General features: G+C 44.8%; 1 protein-coding gene across 1 annotated transcript in view; it reads right to left on the bottom strand.

Moving 5' to 3' along the window:
* GLP2R (glucagon like peptide 2 receptor) overlaps window positions 1-26,979 on the bottom strand; it is a 183,284-nt gene that overhangs the window by 73,341 nt on the left and 82,964 nt on the right. Inside the window, exons 7-8 of the mRNA XM_019498124.2 lie at window positions 14,886-15,045; window positions 4,281-4,341 (exon numbers count right to left, since the gene is read on the bottom strand). Coding sequence (XP_019353669.1) covers window positions 4,281-4,341; window positions 14,886-15,045 — 221 coding nt within the window. The remainder of the gene's footprint in view (window positions 1-4,280; window positions 4,342-14,885; window positions 15,046-26,979) is intronic.

Below are 26,979 nucleotides of genomic sequence, written 5' to 3'. Positions count from 1 at the left end.
TATATACCCTGAGGTAGCGATCACTGCGGTGCTGGGGCAGATGGAGCATCCCACAGCAACGCGGGGAGGGGTCTCCAGCATGTTGGCAGTGAACCCAGAAGTGGACCGGAAGTACTTCTGGGTCTGCCGGGGACTGCGCTGGGGCCCCCCATGCCCCTCTGGCTAGGTGTTTGGCCACAGGGGGACCCTGGGTGCCCTCCTCAGACCCAGGAGGCACCAGTCACTGAGCTGGGGGGGCACAGGGGCTCCCCAACATGCTCCCCAGTGGAGCAGGAAGTGGACTAGAAGTGATTCTGGTTCACTTCCAGGTCTGCTGCTGAGCATGCTGGGCCCCTTCCCCCCCATGCTGCTGTGGGACACTGCATCTCCCCCAGCACCACAGGGTTCAGAGCCTCTACTACCTAGAGGTATGTAGAAAAATAATTGAAAGTTGTATCTATGCCTGAAACGCCAAAACTTTCCAAATCTCTTTGAATCAATTCATAGGGTTCTGAACCGATTTGAAGAGATTAAAGGGTCCTTTGATTCGATTTGGGTTCAGAGATTCGGCCACCGAATAGGGCCAAATCTCTGCCAAATTGAATCAGGGACCGAAGCTTCGCACAGCCCTAACTGTTATCCACAAATGTGGCTAGAACATCTTTCTACTGAAAAGTAGGGGTGCACCAAAATATCTGTTAACTATGGGATCAGTACCAATAAAAGAAGAAATGACGTTATTGGCTATCGACTTTTTTTGGTCATGGTAGCCAATAATTATGACCACATACCCAGAGCACCCTGGTGAGCGTAGTCCAATCCCCACATCCCACTGCTGGCCTGAGGCTGTGGCAGACTACAGGTCCCAGCAAGCAGTGGGAGGTAGTGCCAGAAAGCAGTCACAGGGCACTGTGCTCAGCAACGCCACATGTGCAGGTGGATGTGGGGGAGAGGGGCTGAGTGCCAGGGCTGCTGTGGACACATTGAGCTGTGCATGGGTGGGGTAAGGTGCCGCATGAGGGATATTCCTGCCTTTGCAAAAATGGCTACTCCATGGCGGCTGTGGGAGCTGAGGCAGTGGTGCACTCTGGGGCTCCAAACATGTCTGGCACCGCTGTCCACATGAGAGTCTGCCCTGCCCACCCAGGGCAGCAGGACAGGCTGCACAGGGAGTGGGGCTGCGGGTAGGAGCTGTGGGTGAGGGGGCAACATGCATGGGAATAAGGTGGTCGCCACCTACCTCATTGAGGGCCGGAGCAGGCAGGAGGCATGTGTGTTATAATGCAAAACAAACAAAAACGGTTTATTTATGTCAGTAGTTTAAAATGCCCTGCATTATTACTAAATATTGTTTATCACATCAGCATTGGCTAATATTGCTGGTTAATCATCGGTTATCAGTATCAACCAAGAAAATCTTTATCAGTGCACCCCTATTCAAGAGTCTCTGTTCTGTTTTACCAAACAGACCCTCCTGACTCCCTCCAACCTGACCAAAACCTTAGGCTGTTTTTCTGATACGTTTTGAAGAATGTCCACTTCCAAGCTGAAACTCAGCCTGCAAAACAACTTCTCTTTCCCCCAGCCCTGCTTTCCCTACTTTCTGTATCACAATCATCTTTCTTATCCCTCAGCTCAATCATTTTGAACATATCCCTGATGTAAGCCCCCACTTTTTGTCACACATCCAACCATGTCTAGATCTTCTTGCATTTTTCACATAACAAATCCAAGACTCAGCATTTGCTTTCTGTCCACACAGACAAAACTGTTGTTTTAGCTCTGATTATGCCACACCCTGGCCTTGATGTCAACAATTCATCTCCCTGAAATCCAGGAGAGGCTCTATAGTAAGCAGATGGGGAAAAGACACCCGATAGTAGACAATTCTTTAAGCTACTGGACAAAAGCAGACTGAGATCCAGTGGCTGGAAGCTGAAGCTCAACAAATATAGAGTAGGGAAAAGGTGAGAATCTCTAATCTGAGGACAATTAAACATCACACCATCATTTTAAATCTTCACCTAAATACTAGATACTTTTCTAAGATAAATTACAGTTGAAACTGAAGTTATGGAAGTATCTCAGTGTGAAATTCTCTGGTTTAAATTACACTAGAATAAATGACCTAATAATGTCTTCTAGCCGAAATCTATAAATCTTTGAAAAAAATATTCAAAATGTCGCTGCTAAAATCCTCTTCCTGCCCAATCATTTAAATAATATCACTTATATATCTTTAAATTCCATCACTGGCTTTCTGTCCTCCACTAAATGAAACATAGACCCTTCACAATTTAGCCTTACCCTGGCAGACATCTAATCTCAAAGCTGATGCCAATCTGTGTTCCACCAGTGATTGAAAACACCATAGCCTTATACTCCAAAAATCTCATTTAACAACTTCTTCAAGCTTTCCCCAACATGTGAGAAACATACTTCTGATGACAGTATGATTAAAGGTCTAAAAAAGGAAAGATTGGAGTTTGGTAGTTGTACATATGTTCACACTACCATATATTGGTCTAAAAAAACAGAGATGATGTTAGTCACAACCTGTGGACTTCTTATTTCCCTCAGAAATGTCAGATTTTTTTTAAAGCACAGAATGGATAAAAACAACCCTGAACTGTATGAATAACACTAGCTTAAAGCTGGCTTCACAAAAATAAAAAAGGCTCAGAGATGAAGTTTTCAAGCTCACCTAAGTTAAGGTAAAACTATTTTCTTAGAACATTTTCTTGTAAGAGGGATGGATGATGCACATGTACCAAAATGGACCAGGTGCAGACTATGCTTTCTATAAATTATTGAATTATTGTGGCATAGTGTATCTGGCATAACTGTGGAATCACTCATTTTTGAAGGCTGACACAGTGGTTGCTGTATATTAACAATTTTATTTGTTATAACGTGATGGTTTTGTAGTTCTCTCTTTAAGGCTGAATTGAGTTTGTCCTTAAGGTATAAATTCAGCTAGTTTGAAATGCATGAGAGAGGCAAGGATTTCTTAGGGTGATATCTTTCATTGGACCAACTATGTAGTAGAATTAGACACGCTTTTGAATGCAAGACATTCTTTGCCAGGTCACAAGAATGTATGAGGGTATCCAGTATCATTCCCAAAGTTATTTACTTTTGGAGGCCAGAATACATTTTCTTGAAATTAAACAAGTGAAGACTTCAGTTTTTAAGTTAAAATTCATTTAAAAAATGAAATTTAACACATCCTATCAAACCATTTCTGCTCCAAATTATCTTAATAATTGAAAACTCACATCCCTCAAGATTTTGAACTACAATAACATCTCATAGGGCCTTGTTACACTGTGAGCTCCACAAATGTTAATCAAAGTTTGGAGCAGTTACACTTCAGGCCAGCAGGGGCCTGGAGGACTGAAAGGTAAGAATCACCCCCTCCCCTTCCCATTCTGGGCTTCCCCACTGCTACCCTGCCCCACCCCCCACCCCTAGGGTTGTCCCCTTGCTCCTCAGGGTTCCCTCTTGCATCCCCCTGGACATTACTTACTTATGGCTGCCTGCATGGTTTGTCCCAGGGGAGCAGGCAGCGGAGGGCTACCTGCCTTCCTGGCCACCATTGCTGCTAGGCTGCTGCTCTTCTAGCCCAAGACCAGAAGCAGCAACTTTGGCCAGGCACATAGTTTAACCCTTCCCTGCCTGCTCCCCATGGGCAGATAGCGCAAGCAGCCACAAGTGAGGGTGGCAGTGGGGCAATGAATGGGGATCTGGGGTGCTGGGAAGGGGGAGGCAGTGGGCCTGCTCTTGGGCAGCAGGGGAGGGGGGTAGGTGGGATGTTTACACTAAGGTGTAGCATAGCATGGCCATACCTTCAGTGTAACACAAGCTGGGTAGTACAGATCAGAAATAATCCTGCCCTGGAGTGGTGTAACTTTGAGCTGTATAACACAAGCTTAAAAGCAGTTTCAAGTGTTAATGTGTGGACAATCCAGGGGTAAAGAGCTCCATGAACCACCCAAAATTACCAAGTAACGAGGCCTATATATTGGCCATATTGAAAGATTTTTTATTTTTTTTAACGAGTGATAAAGGTACTAAAACTATGGACTGTCCTTTAAAGAGCCTTCCTTAAAGAATGCTGTTGATTCTCATTGTACTCAGTGGGAACAGAGTCAAAGTGCTTGCAGGGTAGATGTTGATATCCGATGCTGTCAAAGATGTCCAGAAAAAAAGTAGCAAGTTTGCTCTATGTACTATAAAACAAGGACAAACCACATTAAAATAGGCAAAGTAGACAATACCATCTTAGTATGGTAACCTACCCTGTATCCTCTAACTTTGATTTACTTATTCCCCAGGGGGCCACAAAGAGAACTGGAACAACTAAAGACAAGAGAAAGGTTAAATTAATACCAGATTGCAAAATGCATCATACAAAATACAGACATGCTACAGCTCTACACAATAAGAAATATAGCAATTCTCATCTTTTAAGGATCTTATCAAAAAATTACATACTGGGTGCATCTATACATGAAATTAAGGTGAAGCAATAAACTTTGGAGATGTTTGTGCCAGAGTAAACCGTGCCTGGGCGTAGCATCTACACGTGTGCCCAAGACAGGCCTGGGCTGCCAGGGGGCATGGGGAGGGTCAGCCCTAGGCCCTGGGTGGCAGTACTGGGCAGGGGAGGGGCTGACTGAGGCACAAGAATGCTGAGTCAGCAGAGCTGTGTGGCTAGGTGGCAGCCAGCAATCTTGCTTCCACCCGGTCACCATCTACACATGCATTTCAGTGAAGTTAAATACTCTACCATAAGATAGTACTGTCCCCAATACTTTACTGCAGAGCTAACTAGTCTACTCCATAGTACAGTACATGTGTAGATGCACCGACTGAGATTCAGCTTGCTTCTTCTTGTTCACACAAAAATAAATATACGGAAACCTTACAAGCAGAGATGAGTCCCTAAATCTTCATGAAGATGCTTGCATATTGCTTGTTTTGATAGGAATTTAGAAGCTTCTGACACCTAGAATGCAGTTTGGTTATCTACAAAGAGGCAGTGGCATCTTCCAGCTGGGCCATTGCCAAGAATACCCTTTTGCCTGTTCTCACAATCTCACTCCAAACCTGAAAACACATTGTTAAGGTCCCTCCAGAGTATTCCTCTCAGGTCACTCTCCTGACCCTGGTCTCAAGCATGCTTGAGCACTGCTGGTAGGCCTCTAGACCAGTCTAACTAGACCACTTCCAGGTACTGAGGATGGATGCATGGGCCCTGCTTAGCAGTGATTCAGCTGGGATACATTGCCACTGCAGTGTAAATATTATCAGTAAGTGCTAGTAAAGGCCTCACAAACTATGTAATGGATTCATATACATGCAAGCTTCAAAGGACAAGCTTAAGGCTTGGAAGGTGATGGACAGGTGCGAATAAAACTCTTCACTAGGAATTAACTAACTTGGGTTTGAGTCCCAGCACTATCCACAACCTTTTGTGTCACTTGGTATAATCTAAGTCAGGGGTTGTCAAGTGAGAGTATGCATACCCCTTGCAGTACCTGGAGAGGTGCTATGGTGTAAGCATGGGTGGGTGGGGATGGAGCACCACCCGCGGAGTCAGTTTTATTTATGTTATAGTCGGATTCAGGAATACTACATATGGACTATGACCCCACTGTGCTAGATGCTTTATAAACACTGAGCAAAATATAATCACTGCCATAGATTGTGTTGAGTTTAGGACAAGAGGCAACAGGTGGATACAGACAGCAGGGATGAGTACAAAGAAGCAGTGAGACAATACAGGTCAGTATGACAGGCAGTGATCTCAGTGCTCCAGTTATTTAACCACTTTCAAAGTTTTTTACCCTTCAGATCCTGACACATTCATGGCTTTAAGTCCACTCTAACAAAATTTGTCTTTGGTAATACTTATTGAGCTCCAATCACCATCACATCAAGGTGTGCTACTTTTCTGATGCCTGCATTCATCAGTACCAGTGGTTCTAAATGTACAGGTTAATACAATCAGCAATTTTAAAAAAAGAGGTATCATTGTACTCATCTAATCTGAAAATCCTATACAGCCTGATCCTGCATAGATCAAAATAACTAACAGCTGAACTATACCATTTCATTTAGAAATACATTAATTCTTACTTCTTAAAACTCCAGTGACAGTCTACCACAGGCCTCTGTAAGATGTGGTAATATACTGCAATGGTAATTTCCCTCCCAGTTAAAAAGTATCATCTTCCTCCCAAATTGATGAAGAGGTGATTAAATTCATTCTCATGTAGCAGTTGATTACCATGCTGTTACAACCTTGCACTGTATTTTCAACATGAACTCTACCTACTTCAGTTTACAGTCACTCTATTTTTCTGTGTTCTAGACTAGATTTATAAACCTTCTAGCATGAGATGTCTGCTCTGCATGAGTACCTAGAGATTGTGATCAGGTGTCCTGTTGAACTTCCCTTTTATAAACTGAAGGTACTGAATTCCTTCTAGTCTTAAATTCTGGAAAACACAACTTGAAATTAATGCCATACTAGTACAAATTCTTTCCACTAGGTGTGTCTATATGTTCATTAATGCACCATAGTTACTGCACATTCAGTTTAGTACTTGGTTAACCAAGTACTAAATCAATGTGCAGTAACTTGAGCTACTGTGCAGTAGTGCCAGTGCATGGGTTTTTAGTGATGCTTACTGTGCAGTAGCCTAATACTACTGTGCAGTAGCATATTAACAGAGTTTTTGCTCAGCACGCTACTGTACATTATTAGACTACTGAGCAGTTATCATCTCCTGTAGATGTGTCCATTGATTATAACATATTATAAATCCTAGGGGCCAAAAAAGAGGCATACAGGCTGTGGAAGGAGGGGGTATCTACCAAGCCTGAGTACACCTACTTGACCCTACTGGGCCTGCACTTGCAGGGAGGCAGTCAGAAAGGCCAAAGCAGAAATGGAACTTAGGCTGGCAACAAAAATTAAAGACAACAAAACATCTTTCTTCAGGTATATAGGGAGTAAAAAGAAGGTGCAGGGTAGCATAGGACCCCTACAGGAAAAACTAGGGCAATTAGTGATAGATTGGGGGGGGAGAGGGGGGGCAAGGCTGACATCTTCAATGAGTTTTTGGCCTCTGTATTCCTGAAGTCAGATCAGGACAAATCTCCCAACTGGACCACAGACAGGCTATCAACTGTAAGGGAAACTATCCCACCAACTGTTAGGGACACTTGGAGGGGCTGGATGTGTTTAAGTCAGCAGGCCCAGATGATCTTCATCCAAGGGTGCTGAAGAAATTGGCCACTGTCATAGCAGAGCCACTACTATGGCTGTTTGAGCACTCATGGTGCTCAGGTCAGGTCCCAGAGGACTGGGAAAGGGCCATGTGGTCCCTATTTTCAAGAAGGGGAGGAAGGAGGATCTGGGTAACTACAGAGCAGTTAGTCTCACCTCTATCCTTGGGAAAACCTTTGAAAAAATTAAGCATCACATTTGTGGGAGTCCAGTGGGAAAAACAATGCTGAAGGGCAACCAGCACAGATTCATAGCAAGTAGATCCTGCCTGACTAACCTTGTTTCTTTTAATGACCATGTCATAAAATATTTAGATGCAGGAATCAAGGTAGATGTCATCTACTTGGATTTTAAGAAAGACTTTGATATGGTATCTCATCCTATTCTCGCAGATAAACTGAGTGGCTGTGATGTAGATGATTACATGGTAAGGTGGGTGGCAAATTGGCTTAGGGGCTGCACGCAGAGAGTGGTGGTGGATGGATCAGTATCAGCCTGGAAAGATGTGGGCAGTTGAGTCCCACAAGGCTTGGTCCTTGGACCTGTGCTGTTCAATGTCTTCATCAGTAACTTGGATGAGGGCATGGAAAGCACTCTGTTCAAATTTGCAGATGATACCAAGTTATGAGGTAAAGTTAACACACTAGTGGGTAGAGAACAAATCCAGGTGGATCTGGCCAGGTTGGAACAGAATAGGATGCAGTTCAACAAAGACAAGTGCAAGGTGCTGCTCCTAGGGAGAAGGATATTTACTGACTAGGGGAGGACCTTCTCAGCAGTGGAAAAGGATCTCTGAGTCATTGTAGACACCAAGATGAACATAAGTCACCAATGTGATGAAGCAATCAGTAAAGCTAACCACACTTTATCATGTATTAGCAGGTGCATGGCAAACAGGTCCAAGGAGGTGATACTTCCCCTCTATGTGGCATTGGTCAGGCTGCAGTTGGAGTACTGCATCCAGTTTTTGACACCACACTTCAAGAGGTATGTGGACATCCTCGAGAGGGTTCATAGCAGGGCCAGTCACATGGTTAGGGGCCTGCAGGCAAAGCCCTATGAAGAGAGACTGAGGGTCCTGTATCTCTTCAGCCTCCACAAGAGAAGGCTGAGAGGTGATCTTGTGGCTGCCTATAAATTCATCAGGAGGCAGGGGGCAGCAAGGAATAGGAGATGCTCTGTTTACCAGAGCACCTCTTGGAGTGACTAGGAACAAAATGGCCAAACTGACGGAGAGCACATTTAGGTTAGACATCAGGAAGAACTTTATGGTAAGGGTTGCCAGAATCTGGAATGGGCTTCCAAGGGAGGTGGTGCTCTCCCCTACCTTGTGGGTCTTTAAGAGGAGGCTAGACATGCACCTGGCTGGGGTCATCTGACCCCAGCACTCTTTCCTGCCCAGGGCAGGGGGTCAGACTCAATGATCTACTGAGGTCCCTTCCAATCCAAACATCTATGCATCTATGAAAAATCTAAGTTATGACGTATTTTGGCTGCAGGGACGGGAGGACACCAGAACTGCTGTAATGTTCTTTTGATGCACATGGTTATAAGAAAGTAGAGCTGAAAGGGACCTCAAGTCCTATTCTCTCCAATTTTTCTATATCCCTTTTAAAATGTGGACTTTAGAACAGGAAACGATATCCATTAATGGTCTCACTAATTCAGTATGCACAGGTAATTCAGTCTCCTGCCTCCAACTCCATAGTCCCCTAATCAAGGATCATGTTTAGTTCTTTAGATTAACATTACACTGGGAGTTCATATTCACTTGCTTTTCTACTGTGACATTTTTGTTCTTTTTAAGTTACTGCTTTCTGGGACTGAATTCCATATCCTGGATTTATGATAATGTGATCTACGGTCTTTGTTTCTAGAGTTATGAGTTTCAATTTGGCTGTACTAAAATATACACATTTTAATGGTAACTGCTTAAAAATAATTTTAAATCTATTCTTATTATTTCTCATTCTGCTAAACATTGTCAACCACAAATTTTTACCAGAAATGCAAATTGTACCAGCTGCATCTCTGTAAATAATGCTGAGTTGTTTGAAGTTAAAAAAGGATTCAGCGGCTTTCTTATTTATGGAAAAAGTATATCCTCCTAGATATGACAGAATTTACTTTTTCCTACTTTTATAAAAAATTACGGTCCAATGTGGTGTTTGCCATGATCCAGTTGAGCCTTCTGTATAACACAGGCTATGAGTCTCTTCTGAATTCATTCTTGCATGAATTACCACATGAGAATCTTTTTGAAAAAACATTTAGTCTTAATCAAAACTTACTTCCACAGCCTTTAGTAAGGTGTTACAGTCACTGGATACCTTTACTGCTAAGATTGAATTGGTTTGTTTTCAACTTCCAACCACTGCTGGAATTATTATCTGTTAAACTGAACTCTATTATTAAAGTTTTGTTCCCTCTATAGGTAATTATATATTGTGATCAAGTTTCCCTTTAACTTTCTAGTAAGACAAATGTGTTTGGCTCCTGGAATTTCTTATTATCTGACATATTTTTCAACTGTTTAGTCATCCTTGAGGCTCTTTTCAGAACCCTTGCAACTTATAAACATCCTTCTTGAATTGTGGACTCTAAAATTGGACACAGTATTCTGGAAATAGTTGTGCCAGTGCCAAATAGAGAAGTAATATAATCTTTCTACTCCTACTTGATATTCCTCTGACATCCAAGGATTGCCTAATTCCTTTCAGCCACAGTGCTGTGCTGGGAGCTCAAGTTCAGTTGATTCTCCACCTTAACCCTCAAATCTTCCTCGGAGTCACTGCATCCTGTGACAGTTTCCCACTGTTAAGGACGGCTTACATTCTACAGTTTTTGTATGTACACAAATTATTTTAAGTTTGGCTTTACTGAAATACACAGACATTTAAGTGTTAAATTCATATAAAACCATAGATTTAAGGCCAGAAGAAACAGTTATAGTAGTCTCCTCTGTTGTCCAGCATAACAAACCAGAGAATTACAACTATTAATTTCTGGATCAAGTTCATAATCTTCATTTTTAGTCTTCAAGTGCCAGTACATTGTAAAAGTAATGACCAGACAGCCACTGAATAAGCTGCTGAATACTGACAATCAGAAAGCCTTGGTTTTCTCTTTGACCCTAGCAAGCAAATGTAGCATGATATTTAGGAATAGGATAGCCAAGGGAAATATATTTGACATATTCAATCTAAAACCAACAGGAAAATGATTGTCATGGTGTGGATGGGAGTCTTTCATAGTAGACAGTGGGCCCAGATCCTATTTTGCCTCTAAGGTGATTAAGACTTTGGTGTTGGTTGCCCCAAACTGATGTGTCTAGGCTCAGGAGGGTAATCCTATTCCCCCTCTGAGGTGCCTGTATCTCCTGCTCTTTTTATGTGCAGCCTTGTGTGTCTCCAGAGGCTAATCCTATTCAGCTGAGGGAGATACACATATCACATACCTTTCCCATTCTCTCAGTAGCCAGAGTTATGGATGGCCTTTCACTCTTCCATCATGTCAGGATCCTACTTGACCAGACCTGCTATAGGAAGACACCCTGTTCGGACGGAGTTCTCTCAGAGACACCTACCAATGTGCTTAATTGAGAAACAGTAGCATTTACTTAAGTGAATAAAGTGAGGAAAGATGTGTGCTGATGGTGCCTACCCTTTGCCCAACAGCTTAGTGGTTACGGCACTTGCCTGGAAAACAAAAAACTGGGATCCTAGGCCCGCATCATCTGCTGAGAATTTGAGCCTACATTGCCTACTTCCCAGAGAGTATCTTAGACACCAGACTAAAGATTGGACATCCCTCTCTCTTGTTGAAACTGGGCCACAGGGTACCTGAATAAAGGAGTCAAGGAGTCATGGCAGCAAGCAAAAGAGAACCCAGTTCTGTGGCCCAGTGCAGTAGGAGCTACCCTGGGAAGAAGCCCTGAATTTTGTCCACACTCCCAATACTTTTCCATTTTATTCAATGACTATCTAACATCAAATACATAAACAGTCCTGAACCCAGGATTTCCCCTCCTAGTTAACTCCCCTAACTACCAGGATACAGTTGTACTCCCTTCTGTTTGTATTCTGTGACAGGGACAAGCTTTCACACCCAGTGCAAGCACTAGCCTGCCTCCTGTCTATGGGCCAGCCACCCACCTCACTTTCCTGCCATGCCTTGATGATACTTAGATGAGTATCTATGAATACCTGATTATGGTGTTAATTAGGCTGGAGGCTGCCCATTTTGCACCCCAATGTTTAGGGGGATCTCTGCAGCTCCTTTCCATCCCTGCACTGTAGCCCAAGTCTTGCAGATGGCATCTCAGGCAGCTAGACTCAACCAGACCCTTCACCCATTAACTGTGGTCCTCCCTCTGGGACCTTCAGCTCCCTGTTAGGCCCTGGCCCTGTCTTAGGCCAGTCAGGACCCCAAGCCCTTTTGACCCCTCTCTGGGTCTTGGCCCCAGCATGGACTAGTTGGGTACGTCGGGTCAGGTCTAAGCTGCATGCCTGCCTACAGGGTTGAGGGGTCCCCCATTCTTGGGTCAGGTGCTTCACAAAGTGTGCCTGGCCCTGCAGGACCACTCACCCCAGCAGGCTCAGGCACTTCAAGAAGCTTACCTGGCCTTCCCTGCATTAAATAAACTAACTGAAGGTGGGGCTGAGGCTAAGGTGCCCCAACCTGCCTTCCACCAGGGAGGTGCTCACTCTTGGCATCTAAATGGGGACTGCCACATCCCCCAGAAGCCCCACCAGGCCTTCCTGCCATGGCAGGGTGTAGTTTTATGTCATGCCCAGGACCAACGAGGCATCCAAGCAATCCCCATAGCCTCACCCTTATCTCCAAGGTGTTCCTGGCACAGCTCAGCAGAGAGATGTTTCTCCTCTGGTGGCTGATCATGAACTACCCTCAGCCCAGGGAAATGGGCCTTAAAATGGCTGCCCTAATCAAGCACCTGCCCTTCTCTGGCCTAGTCCTTAAAGTGGCAGGCACTACCAGTGCGCTGCCACATACTCCTTTAAGTCACCCTTCAACATGTGAAATGGAAGATTCTCCCATCCCTGCCTAGCCTATAACTTGGTGACTAGGACATTATCCTTGGAAATATGTGTCCAAATACTCTTAGGGCAGGTGTGTGTTGGGGGGGGAGGCCCTAGATCTGAAGTCTTCTATTTTGTTGACAGGTGCTTAACAACTAGGACATTGGGCAAAATGTGAGTGGTGGTGCCACTACATTTCATTGCAGCCTCAAACAGGTACTATATTTTCTCTTTCTTCATCTAGGATTTATGTCTTGCCTCACATTCACAGAGCAACAGCAATGGGTGCAAGGATCAAGAGAAGTTGATGGGATGGACTTTTCTGGGTGCTCATTTGTGTTTAACTTCTTCACACATAAGATGTTGGCTCTGCAGTTGCTGGTATCTCCAGCTGTACCCTGCCCCAGTAGCCACAGCGGGTTGGCACATGAATTCTCTGGCTGCCATGTTCACTCACTGTGCCTACTGCCACCCCCCAATGACCACTGCCTCCCCATAACACCCTCTTCCAGAGCTGAAAATGGCCTCCTCAGAGCTAAAATTTGGATGGCAGTGTTTAATTATGTGCAAAAAGAGACATCTCTAGGCACCACCATCAACGCTCATCCCAAAGTCTGGCAAAGTGGATGTTCATGCACACATAACACCAGGAGATTGGCATCTGTGTGACTGACTATCTCTGGCCATGGTGCCAGTGGGTGGTGAAGCCACTGCACCTCAACTGGAAGTGGTTCAGGCAGGATCAGGCCAGATATCACAAGGCAGGACACACTGCAATCATTGGCATCCAGGCATATCCTCAGGCATCTTCAGCATATCTTGAGGCTCCCAAAAGCATGCTCCATGACTATCTGGCAGCTGCCAAGCCAGTAGTTAAACAGCTTATTACAGGCATCCAGGTAGCCAGTGAATGGCTTCATCAGCCAGGGTAGGGTCCACAGTTAATAGCAGGGGTACAGTCATTTCCCCCACCTTGATGTTTGGTACACCAGGGACAAAATCTCTTCACCTGTGGGAGAACTGTGCTTCTAAAGATGTTGGCATTGTGCAACCTACCTGACCAGCCAGCACTTATGTGCATTAAATGGCCAAAATGGTCCACAACTTCCTGCATCACTACTAAGTAGCCCTTGTGGTTGATGAAGTTGCTACCATTATGTAGGGAGAAGGATGGTGACATGTCTGCCATTGATTAGGCTGACACAGGGAATTCCAGGCAAAGCTGTCCAGAACCTCCTGTGGGTCAGCAAGGTGTATGATTGGTGGGGCCATAAGCCATTGGATCATGAGATACCACCCACACTGCTTCACTCACTGTGGACTTCTCAACACTGAAATGGTTTGCCACAGACTGGAGGCTGTTTGGGATAGCAAGATTCCCTATTGTGATAGTGACATGCTTCTCAACGGACAAAGGCAACCTTATCCCAGTAGTTTGCTGCTAGAGGCAGGGGGCCAACTCAGTTCAGATCTCCATTAAGGTCCCCTGGACATATGAAAGTTCTTACATCACTGCTGGTCATCCAAATTCATGAACTTCTCACCCTCAAACTATCTTTTCACACTCACTATATGACTAGATGTTGCCTGTCCAGGCCTGCTGGCATTGTCTTCTCTATGCAATCTTTCATGTAAGCTCATGATGCTGGCCCAACCATCTAACACTTGACCACTGCAAGACATACTGGGATGAGTGTTCTCACTGGCCGCCTACTGGCAGAAAAGTGGCAGTGTATTCAACCACTCAGTGAACACTGATTGGAAGGATGATGTATGCACCTGATAATCCTGTGACTTTTAAGATCTGAAATAAAAGAGGCACAACTGGCCCTGGGGTAAATGTGACATCTATTTGGAGCCTTAGAAACCTTTCAGCCACCTAGTTTGCCTGTTTGCTGAGCTTGGGTGTACAAGGAGTGAATAGGTAGGTCTGTTTTCACAATGGTGGTTTTGGGTACAGCAGGGATATGGAACAGATACAATCTTCCATGACTAGAAGCTGCCTAAGTGCCACTTCAGTGTCTTACGGGTAGAATAGAATCTGAGCCACAGTATTTAGAAACCTTCACCACCTCTGGCAAAATAGAATTTCTGGCGCTACCTTAATATGATGCTATACCATACAATTATAACATGTAAACACAGGATTATTTTATGTAGGTAGAGATGTTTCTGGATAGTTGTCTCATAATGTGAATTATTCAGTAACAAATATCTATAGTCACTGATATCATTTTAATACCTGACTGACATTTAAAAAATGCGGAAGCTGGGGGGTTTTGTATTGGAACATTGTTTCCTCTTAATTCAAGAGAGGAAAGGGTACAGATTATTTTACCAATTTTAAATGTGTCAACTGCTGAGCCCTACCCGTTATGTTGCTATGAACTGGACCCTGATCACATGATCAATTCTAGGTACCTTATCAGTATAAGGAAGCTCACAAACTGCAGAGCTAAGAACATAATCCAGTCTCCTCTTTTTTTCATAACATATCAAAATCCATTTTATGATATCTATCAAATAGAACATGACAAACCATTTCTTTGAAATTGTTATTTACTTACCCCATCCAATCACAGTATATGTCTTTAGTAGTTGTTTATCGGGGAGTACTGCAGTCACCAATAATGTGTAGAGATAAATTCCTTCTACCAAAAGCCAAAAATAATTTGTACCAACAAAATAATGCATGAAAAACTGTGCCGTCCTGCAAACGGTTGAAATCTGCAGAAATTACATCATAAATTATTACATATTATATAACATTAAAAAATGAATGAAAAATCCTAGTTATTTTATGACTTTGTTTATCCTTCAAAATAGCATGTGGTTTTCATAACTAATTTAATTCAGTTAGACACCTTTCTAGACTTTCACTGTGTTACTAGCCTACAGTTTCCATGCATGTTGCCACCTGGATACGAGAGAGAAGTCGACATTATACCGAGATTTCCAAAAGACCTCTGGTATAGTATCCCATGATGTTCTCATAGGAAAATTGGAGGATTGTGGGCTTAACTGCTTGACAGTTAGGTGGGTAGGAAACTAGCTGTGAAGTAGGACCCAGAGAGTTCTTATGAATGGATCTGTGGCATCCTGGCAAGAGGTGGCCAGTGGTGTCCCTCAGGGGTCCATGCTTGGTCTAGTGCTTTTCAATATCTTTATCAGTGATTTGGATGAGGGGGTGAAGAGCTCACTGGCCAAGTTTGTGGACAACACCAAGCTATGGGGAGGCATGGGCATGCTTGAAGATAGGCTGCAGATACAGGCGGACCTACACAGCCTGGAGAGTTGGGCGGATTGGAACCAGATGAGGTTCAACATTGAGAAGTGTAAAGTGCTCCATCTGGGGACAAACAGTCTCCAACATACAGGCTTGGTGGCACTAATTTCACTAGCACCACAATTGAATGGGACCTAGGGGTAATAATGGACCATTGCATGAACATGAGCTGTCAGTGTGATGCTGTAGCCAGCAGGGCAAACAATACTCTGGCATGCATCAACTGATGCATCTCATGTAAAATCAAGGAAGCAATTCTTCCACTTTACACAGCGTTGGTGAGACCACAGCTGGAATACTGTGTCCAGTTATGTGCACCACACTTCAACAAGGACGTAGAAAAGCTTGAGAGAGTCCAGAGAAGAGCCACCCATATGATAAGAGACTTGCAAGGCAAGTCATACGAGAAAAGGCTGAGGGACTTTGACCTCTTCATCCTAAAAAAAAGAAGGCTGAGAGGGGACTTGGTAGCAGCTTATCGCTACATCAGGGGAATACATTAAGGGCATGGTGAACAACTGTTCACCAAGGCACCCTTGGGGAAAACCAGGAGTAACAACCACAAACTCCTGGAAGACCGTTTCAGACTCAACTCTAGAAAAAACTTCTCCACGGGCAGGGTGTCCAGACTGTGGAATAAACTCCCTCCAGAGGTGGTGCAATTACCTACCCTGGAAATATTCAAGAGGAGACTGGATGGTCACTTCACTGGGGTTACCTGAGCCCAGCTGTCTTTCCTGGCTAGTCCAGGGGGGCTGGACCCAATGATCTTGTGAGGTTCCTTCCAGCCCCTTACAATCTGTGAATCTCTGAAAGTTTAAATTAGGGTCCTAGGTATACGTAACTGAGCCTAGGTGGAAACTTGTGACATCACACACAGTACCAAACAGTAGGGCTGTGTGAAACAGCACCATTTTCTTTTGACTTCAGTTTCACCATTTCGAATGGACAGTGTTTTGTTTCAACATTTAATTTCATTTTGTTTCGAAGTACTGTTACATTTCATTTCATCAAAACTGTTTCACTGTTTCGACGCATTTCAACGTTTAGCCCATAGGCTATAATGGGAAATCATGAAACTGCCTATAACTTTGTCATTTCTTGCCTGACTCAACTGAAAACAGCAGGGATGGTAGCCCCTGCTGAAGCCACAAGGCCTATCAAGTTTCAAGGAGATAGGTGCAATGGTTTCTGGGAAACTGCATCTCAATCTGCTAAGAAGCAAAACTCATGTCACATGTGCGTTAAGGCACAGTGGGGTGAAAAGTGCATCCATGCTATCCCCTGCTGAGTCCATGGAGCGTGCCAGGTTTCAAGGAGGTAGGTGCAGGGGTTTCTAGGAAACTGCATCTCAGAGTCTTGAAAACAAAACTCATTTCGCTTGTAAGTGTGAAGGCACAGGGGAGTGATAACAGCAGGCATGGTAGCCCCTGCTGAGGCCACAAAGCCTACCAAGTTTCAAGGAGATAGGTACAGGAGTTTCTCAGAAACTGCACTTCAAGATGTTGACAAGCAAAACTCATGCCATGTGTATGCGTTAAGGTGCAGCAGGGTAAAAACAGCAGGCATGGTAGTCCCTTCTGAGGTCATGAAGCCTACCAGGTTTTAAGAAGATAGGTGCAGCAGTTTCTGGGAAACAGCCATAAGCTGCTGACAAGCAAAACTCATGACGTGTGACTTTGTGTGTGTGTTAAGGCATGCCCTCACTGGCACTGGGGCCTCTACATGACATGGTAGTGTGCCCCCATGAGTTCTCCTCCACCTCTACAGCTTCAGTTCGGTCCACCACTTTAAATAACAAGAGGTAAGTAAGCGGCACAGTAGCACTAGCACCTCAAGCAGCCAAACTGTCACAGAGCTTTTCTTTCCTTCCCTGCAGGAGCTTCTTCTCCAGCAGCTGCCAGAGAACATTCCTTGCCAGTCCAAGCCCTGAAGCTTAGAGGTGCCCAGGGCCCTACCTCCTTCTAGTCAGCTGACTGGGGACAGGTGCTAGGGATGTAGGTTGTAGCTGTGTTGGTCTAAGGACATGGCACTGGCAGACAAGGTTATTTTGGTCAATCTGGTATCTTTTAGTAGACTAACTGAATAGTTAGAGAAATATATCTTAGCAAGGTTTCAGGTTGAAAAACCACTCGTCAGGCTGAGGAAGCATCTGCACTTCATGTGTGTGCTGTTCCTGGACGGAAGGAATAGTAAAGAAGCCAGAGGCTGGCATGCAATGCAAGCAAGAAAGCCAGTCAGTGAAAATGGAAATGGAGGCATCAGGAGGTGAGGGACAGGCTGGGGTGGGAGGAAGGGGGATGTAGTGAGTGTTCCCTCACTACAGGAATCACCTGGCTAAGAAGGGCATTGCCACTGCTGAAGGTCTCAGTGACCTTGAGGAAGGACTTGAGGACCACCAAGATCTAGGAGATGGCATTGTACTCAGCTCTGTTCAGGGTGCCACTGATCCCAATCTCCCTGAGCAAAGCCATCTTATTGATTGTCTTTGGTTGCTTGCTGGTGGTGCTGGCACCATCACCAGCAGCCATGTCCCCCTCCAAAATGTCCCTGACAAGGAGGTGCAACTTGTGGGCCACACAGAGGATGCTAGCAAAGTTGCATCATGGACCACCTTGATCATATTGGCCCCATTGTCAGTGAACATGAACCCGCGGGTGAGCTCGCCCTGCCCAACGAGCCACCCCTGCACCAAGTGGATCATGGCCCCCAGGATCTCAGTTGCCATGTGGGACTCATCCATCACCTTGCTTGAAGGAGAACCCACCGACAGCCTGACTGTGTTCTTTTGTAATGTAATCTGATTTATGTCATATATGTAGGTAAGATAATTGTATGTATGTGTTTTTATGTAATGTATTATGTATTTATGTAAGAAATAAAATATATAAATGTATGTAGTACGTGTTCCTGAATAAATTCTATATTATAATATGCAATATATGCTGTGCTTCCCTGCAGAGTGAATGGAATGCACACTGTGAGAAAAAGCACAGATTTATTTTCTGGGGGAAAAGAATCAAAATAAACTAATAAAAACAAAAAGAGGATTTTGGGGGAGGAATAAATTGAAAGGAATCAATGAATATAATAATAAAATTAAAGGGTATAGAAAGCGAAAGGTATTGATAAATCCCACTTGCTAGGAACAGGCTAGCAAGTAGGAAATCATAGCCTTTTTTTTGTCTGACACTTTTGAGCTGCTGGAAGACACAATGCTGCATTTTATGTTGTTTTTCCATCTCTCCCCCAAGAACACTGGGATTAGAAGCGACCTCAGGGAAGGATTACAGTCACTGGCCAGCTACACAGCAAATATCAAAGCAGTCCTTCCCCTACCTCCCCCTCCCTCTCCTTACTTTCTGTTTACCTGCAAGCAAGCCCAGCTTTGAAACTTGAAACATTTTGAAACTTTCAAAATGTTTCGACTGCCCTCATTTCATTTTGAGGTTGTTTCAAAGCCTTTTGTTTCATTTTGATTTTGCTGTTTCGAGCTTGAAACAAGTCAAAATAGCATTGAATTGAAATGAAACAGCTGGTGAAATTTCACAGAGCCCTACCGAACAGCTCATTAGGATGTGCCTTGGACTTCAAGATATCAGAAAAAGTATACAGGAGAGAGAGACCGAGTCCAATCCAACTCAGTCCCTAGTGTAAGTCAGGCATGTTCTGAGGATCCAGCTGCATCATTCCTAGAATGCACTGCCCTTGCTTAACAGGCAGCTCCTAAAATCAAGTTGGGGATTTGACTGTAAGCTCATGATTATAGCCTATTTAATGTGTAGTAAAGCATCACTGCATGGCATTTACTGTGCATTAGCTTAGTCTAACATGCCATTTGCTAGTACTGACAGGGACAAGTACTAGAAAATGGCGTGTTAGTTTAATGCACCATAGTGCACATCTAAATACCAACCAGGAACAATTTGCTCCCAGACAGCCCAGACAGCAGAGGGCCACAGCTGCTGCCTGGCTACACCCCAAGCTCCAGGAAGCGGTGGGAGCTGTCCCAGGGTGAGGGACAACTCTCAGCCAAGCAGAGCTCAGGATTGCAGCCCCACTCAACAGTACTGGCTTGAGGTGATACCTCGGGCCTGAACAGAAGCAGTGCCCTGATCTCTCTCCTTGCTTTGCTTGCAGGTGGTGGAGGCCAGGATGAACTTGCTAGATCAGTCCATCATCAAGAAAAGTAAGGAGGCATCTGCTAGCCCAGCAGACTTGGCCTCAAGCCCTGCTCTAGTCTCCAGGGCCAGCTTTTGGCGAGTACCAACCTCTGCACCTCAGGGTCACTGTCTCCCAAGGCATTCAGCTGAAGGGAGGCAGTGATGAGCTGGGATCCCCCAGCCCACACCCCAGTTCCTTCCCAGTACTGAGGGGAGATGGCAGCTGAGCAGTGCTGGAACTGGGGGGAGACCCATCAGCTAAGCAGTGCCAGGACAAGGGGGAACCTGGGAGCTGGGCAGTGCTGGGACCAGGGGGAGACACATTAGCTGAGCATCGCCAGGACTTGGAGGAGACACATCAGCTGAGTGCTCCTGGGACCAGGTGGAGATGTGTCAGCTGAGTAGTGCTGGGACTGGGGTGAGGGGAGACATGTCAATGATCAGTGCCAGGACTAGGCGGAGATGCATCTCTCCCCAGTCCTAGCACTGTTCAGCTCCAGCATCTCCCCCTGGTCCTAGCATTGCTCAGCTTCCACCACCCACCAGCACTGGGCAGGAGCCTGGACATGGGCTTGGAGATCCCAGTGTGTCACTGCCCTCCCTCTGGCTGAGTGCCTTGGGAGGCAGAGCAACCCTGAGGTGCAGAGGATGGTGCTTGTCAAGAGACAGCCATGGAAACCAGAGCAGGGCCTGAGGCCACTGAGCAGGTGGATGTCTCCTTACCTTTCTTAACGATGGACTGATCCAGCAAGTTCATGCTGGCCTCCTCCACTGCCTGCAAGCCAAGCGAAGAGAGAGATCAGGATGCTGCTGCCAGTCGGGCATGGGGCATGATCCTAAGCTAGCACAGCTGATCCAGGCTGTGATCCTGAGCTGCACACAGCTGGGAGCTATCCCCTGCTCTGGGACAGCCCACTCCCCCTCCCAGAGCTCAAGCTTGACCTTCATACCCCATGCCAGCCCAGGGCTGGCACCCAGGGGATTCTGGAGCTCCCCCTGGCTGCTACAGGGGGGCAGAGCAGGAAAGTGGGGCAGGACCAGCCCTGGACTGAACTCTCATCAAGAACAAATTTGCTCCTGACATACATGCCCGGGCAGTTTAATGCACCTGAATTTTCTGCACAGAAAATTCAGATGTGTTCATTGCACAGGTAGACACATTCACAAAGTCTGTTTGCTGTGGTTCTGTGAGAATTTTAATTTGGAAAGGTGTCTGAAGTCTCTAAAGAACTTGACACCACCTACCATTAAGGAGGAAATACTGCCAATTCTTGAATGAGGAAGCAAAAGCAAGTTATCAGAGGGTTTTCTGCAGGACTGTGTAAGAGGCACAGATGAGGAAGCAGTTACTGTGATGGGCAGCAGAAAAGGCATGGTTTGTTTTTTGCCTGAAGACAGAAGATTTCATATACACGATGTGGGAATCAATAACATTACTGAAATAAAAGATGGATAATCTTGAAGAACAGGTGCTCATGTTATCTTCAAAAACCAGGTTCAGGCAGCATCTGCACAGATTTAGCAAAAGAAGGGATTGGTAATGAAGGAACTGGAAAGGACAGAAAATAGAGAAGAGGATTGGCAATCTTTTTCTAAGTGAGGAAATGGAACCAGGAAGCATTTGATACATCCTGAAGCAGAAGCAGATGTGCAGTCTTTGACCATCAGAAGGAACAGATCTAGAATTAATTAAGGACCTTTGTAAAGTATTGAGGTTAATTTTTAATTAAACTTAGAATATTGAGACCAGTAAAGCTCAGAACAGCAATAAACAGGATAAACCAGGTAACTATAACCTGATTAGTAAGATACCAGTCCTGGGCAAAATCATGCATACCTGTGGTATGGAACTCAGTGGGCACGTCTACATGAGACGCTGACTGCGCAGTAGCTCATTACTACTTTGCAGTAGCATTGCATGGAAGGAAGCGTGATGCAACGCTAGTAGTAACTGTGCAGTAGTAACAAGCTATTGCGCAGTCGGCCTCACCTAAAAGCCACTGGGCTGCTATTGTGCAGTAACTCCAGTTGGGGCCTTTGTGATCACCCTTTCCTTCTCCAGATGCTTGCAAATGGACTTCTTAATATTTGTTTATACAAGTAATAAATGACTGTGCAGTCAGTGTCTTGTGTAGACGTGGCCACTCAGTAAATAATTACAGAATCGTAATGTGTTTAATATCACCAGATGTTTTTTACAGAAAACAGGCTTTGACAACTGCATCTGATGTTTTTGAATGACTGTTTGATGAAGGTAATTTATTTTTTATCTTAAAATTGAAAATGGAGGGCTCTTTAATTTAGCAGACAAAAGTTTAATAAGATCCCAGGGCTAGACAAACTCACACTGGAAATGAGAAGAAAAATTTACTGTGAGGTTATTAGTAGAACTGCTTGGGCAGGGACACAAGAGATTCTTCACCGCTAAATCAAAACTGGATGCCTGTTTAAGAGAACTTTTCTGTGAATAATAAAATAAATTCAGTAGACCATGTTATTTTTTAACAATAAAAACTCTGTTTATTTTATTTTGTCTCATGTTTTCATTTTCTCCATATTGACACTGCACTGCTGATTGCAGAAGTTGGAAAGGGAAAAGGGAAGTGCTGGCATCTGGCTAGGGGAAGGTAGTTTGGGGACATAGGCTAAAGATATTCATTACAATTTTCTGCCAATAGGGTCTGAACAGCAACATTTAAATATATATTTTATTTATGTATTAAATTCAGTACCTTGTTGGGCTAAAAAAGGCAATTCATATCTCTCAGGATATTTTTCAAGAAGAGAGCACCACTGGAATTAGCTGGTTACTCCCAGCTTTCATGGTTTTGTGGCCAGTCTAACAGAATGCAATAGTTCCCACTCTGTGCTCTTGCTAAGGGACTGAAGTACAGCAAAATCTTCCAGAGATGCTTCATCCAACATCCGCAATGTTATTTTGATTTCTATTTGTCAATACTTTTCTGAGGTCTTCATGCAGAGATGTCACTGGAATATCCTCCCGTGTGTACTCTTTGTTTTATTCTCTTCTCCATCCTTATCACATGAAAATGCCTCTGATCATTCTCTAGAGGATACCTATGGTATATCTTGCATTTTCATGGAATCATAGAAAAGTAGGACTGGAAGGGACCTCTGAAAGTCATCTAGTCCAACACACTGCCTGAGGCAGGATCTTTTCTATCCAAACCATCTTATGCAAATCCATGTCTAAACTATTCCTAAAACCACACATATGCTCCAAGAGATCCAAGGAAATGGCAGAAGGCAAACATCCCTCCCTCCCCAAGGTCCATATCAATCTGACCAAATTTGGCAAGTGGTTTGACCCTGAGTGCAAGGGCAAGACCCTTTAGACAGGAACCTCAGGGTTTTGTCCCAGAAGGAGCTGCTGTGGTCCATAAGAATCTCCTTTTGTATGTCTGCTCTGAGACTGAGTTTTCATAGCCTTCTTGAGCTGATCCAGTTCGCTTCACATGTCTCTCAATGTCTCCATTATTGTCTGCAAGTCTGAGGACTCTGAGGTTGGGGTGTGTGCTCCTGACTTTTCCTCCCTGTCATGCATGTGTACCCTGGAGACCTCGGGCTACCAGTTTTCTCACCACTTCCATCTCAGTGGCTAGCTTTATGGCATCCTCCAGGCTATGGGGCTTCCCCAACTGAAGCGGGACATGCTTCTCTCCACTGAATTCATCGCTGACGAACTAATCACAGGCCAATAGGTCTTGCATCTTGTGGGAAGGTCTTTACAGCTAATCATCTTATGGCAACGCCAAACTCTTACACTGACTCTGTTGAAGTCTTCTTACAGTTAACTAGAGCTGCATGGTCCCGGTTAGGACCTACACTTGGTTCCAAAGCATTCCTGAGGATTCCGGGCAGGTGCTTGTAATCCTGTTTGGCTTCACTGCTGAGTGCACAGTAGACTTCCCTGGCCTTCTCTGTGAGCAAAAGGCTCAGGAATTTTAGCTTAGTGGACTCATTCCACCCATTTAGCCATGAACGATGCAGCAGCAGCAGCAGCCAGGGGGGATTGTGGACCACCCACAGATGCCGCCGGTGATGTCAGTGGCAGGGTGGCAAGCGGCTACTGCCTGCAGGCACTGCTGACAGTGTCAGTGGCATCTTTTTGTAGGGGGGGCACCGCCACACTCAGGGGGTGCACATGCACCCTCGTGTACCCCCTATGCATCACCCTTGAATTTAACTCAGCTGCCATTTCAAATTGCTCATCCCATTCTTGTTGCTCCCCCCCCCATAGGGTGCTGGATTGAATATAGGCCTTGAGACACTGGATGGGGTGGGGAGGTTCCTCTCCCCCTGGGGGTACCTTCTCTTCTATGGTATTCATCTTCCATGATCAAAATGGGGAGGGGGGGGTTCTGCTCCCCCTGGGGGTATGTTCTCCTCCATGTTGTTCATTTTCTCTGATCAAATGCCCACAGAACAAACACAATGTATACACTCAATACAGCAGTTTGCCCTGTGCCTTAGGACCTGTGACTACAAATTTCCATTTGCCTCATTTGTGCAATAGCCCCTCCTCCGCTTCAGAATCCCACCACTACCACCATTTTGTGCCAACCCTGCAGGCCTAGAAACTGGCACAAGAAACACAGGGGAGTTCCCAGTTTTATATAGAAAATCATAGGAGTTATAAGCCGACAGGCCAAAGGGAGGGAACAGGTAAAAGCTAAAGAAATATCAACACTGCAGTAACTTACACTCAGTACCTTAATTCCACCCACACACCACCTTCAATACTGCATTTGTCAGTATTGAATTCTATCCTGTTAGCTCCAGCCCAGCTTTCCAATCTGTCAAGATCCTTCTGAATTGCACTTCTGGCTTCCAGCATGTTTGCAATCCTTCCAAGTTTTTGTCATCTGCAAATCTGTTCAAGAAGCTTTCTATGCCAGCATCCAAATAATTAATAAAGATATTGAATAGCACTGGACTCAGACCCCTCTGGAACTCCACTTAAAACCTCCTGCCATTCCAACATGGTTCTGTTTATAGTCATCCTTTGCTTGCAGCCATGTAGCCAGGTATGTCTCTACCTTCTAGTAGTTTTCTCTAATTTGTTTATGAGAAGATCATGTCAAACTGTCAAAATCTTTGCTAACATCCAGATATACTATATCCACTACATTCCCTTCAACCATCCTGTTGTAGACAGAGATCAAATTTGTTTGACTTGATTTACTGATAGTAAATCCATGCTGGAGGCCTTTGTGATCACCCTTTCCTTCTCCAGATGCTTGCAAATGGACTTCTTTATGATATACTCTAGTAACTTCACAGGTATCAAAGTAATGCTAATTGGTTTATAATTCCCCAGATACTCTAGTTTGCCTTTTTTAAAGAGGAATACTATGTTGACCCTTTCTAGTCCTCAGGTATCTTGCCTGTCTATTATGAATATAATTTATGGTAAAAGTTGACTTATACAAATACAAATTATTTTACTTCCTAAATTGAAATAAGCTAGACTCACATAAGTACTTCTATGCTGGTGTAACTTTATCTACATACTGAAGTACAAAATTTATATATTGGTAAGTATATGTACAGAAGAAACATTTTATAATATAGATATTGATAACCCCTTCAAGTGTTCACCTTTTCTTTCCTCTCCTATCACATTATGCCTGTCAACTTTAATTGCTGCTCAAAAAGGTTTTTTGGTGTAATATCATATATTTTGTGTTTATCAATGGCAAACAATACTATGTACAGACCTAACAGTTGAACTGTTCCAAGAATGTCCCTGTTTGGGAGCTGGAACACCACTGTTCTGTTTTAGAGGTATCTGCATATACACTATTATACATCATTTAGACATTGCAGTGTTGTCAAACTACGACCAAAGACTGGTAATGAATAACCAGCTCAGCACAATTGCTATTGGTGACTGCCCTAGGAATTCCTTGAACAGAGAAGAAAGACTCTGGTCAGCTGGACTGTAACAGCGGGGGAGGGGATCCCCAGGCACCCCAAAGATATTGATGCCCCCTCGCCCCCGTTTAAGGCAGCCTGCCCTGCTCTTGTCTGCCATGCCTTTGATGTCAAATGATTTCATGTAAAAATGCAGGAGGCTGCCCATTTGGGGCCCTGGTGTTCTGGGCCAATTACACAGCCCCAAACCATCCCTATACCATGTCCCATGCCTCACAAATGGTATCCAAAATCTCCTACTATTCCCCCAGCCACTTTGCTGGGCTGCACTCAGCCTTTGACCTGAACGTGGCCTCCTGGCCCCTACTCTGGGCTATACCATTCCACCCCTCACTGAGCTACTCTCTGTCTCTCACTAGGCCACTCTTTTTCTGGTCAGGCCCTACTCTGCACAGCCCTTCAGGATCACTCTGCCCTTCACTGGGTCATACTTTGCCCCCTGTTCTGGGCCTTTTCTCTGGACCTTTCACCCATTGGGCCTAGGGTGGCCATCATAGAGGAGATTCCAGTTTTCTGCTACTCTGATACAAAATCCAATGCCTTTAGTTCCTATTTTTTTCTTTTCAAGAGAAAAATAGAGGACATAAAGACGTCCAGTTTCACATCAATAGAGGACAGAGGACAAGTGGACTGTCCTCTATGATGGCCACCCTAATCAGTCCTCAGGCCCCAGTTAGTGGGCCTTGGCCCCACTTGGGACCACCCCAGGGTCCTGGTGGCATTGATGCTGGGTGCTTTTCTTTCAGGGTGTGCTTCCCTAGCCTTTCCCCTCCACAAGGTCACCAACAAGGCAGTGGGAGCTGGGGCTTTCTGGTGTCCCATCCTCACCTTTCATTGGGGAGGCACATGTGTGGCATTTCTTGGCGACTGCTCTACTACAGGCAGCCCCACCACACAATCCAGCCACAGCAGGCTGTAGTTTCAGGTGTTACCCTGGACCAACAGGAACCTCCTCTATCCCCATATTCCCTACCCTAACCTCCAGATGTTCTAGGAGCTGCTGTCTTTTGACTAGGACATGTTGTTCCTTCAGGTTTCTAGATGTAACTGCTGGCTGCTTCCAGGGTCTGGGCTTATAAACTCCTTGCCCAGCCCGCCTACAATCAGGGAGCCATCTGTGGTTATGTGACTGTCTAATTGGGCCTGAACTCACCTGCTGGCTACTCTACAGCCTAACTGATGTTCTTTAAGTAGCAGGCGCAAACAGTGCACTGCCACATGGACACTGGGGAAGAGGAAGAAGATGCCAATTGC

This window comes from Alligator mississippiensis, chromosome 8 (assembly GCF_030867095.1).
Source record: "Alligator mississippiensis isolate rAllMis1 chromosome 8, rAllMis1, whole genome shotgun sequence".
Lineage (NCBI taxonomy): Eukaryota > Metazoa > Chordata > Crocodylia > Alligatoridae > Alligator > Alligator mississippiensis.
The sequence above is the reverse complement of the archived record's forward strand: the minus strand, read 5'-3'. Positions and strand labels throughout refer to the sequence as shown.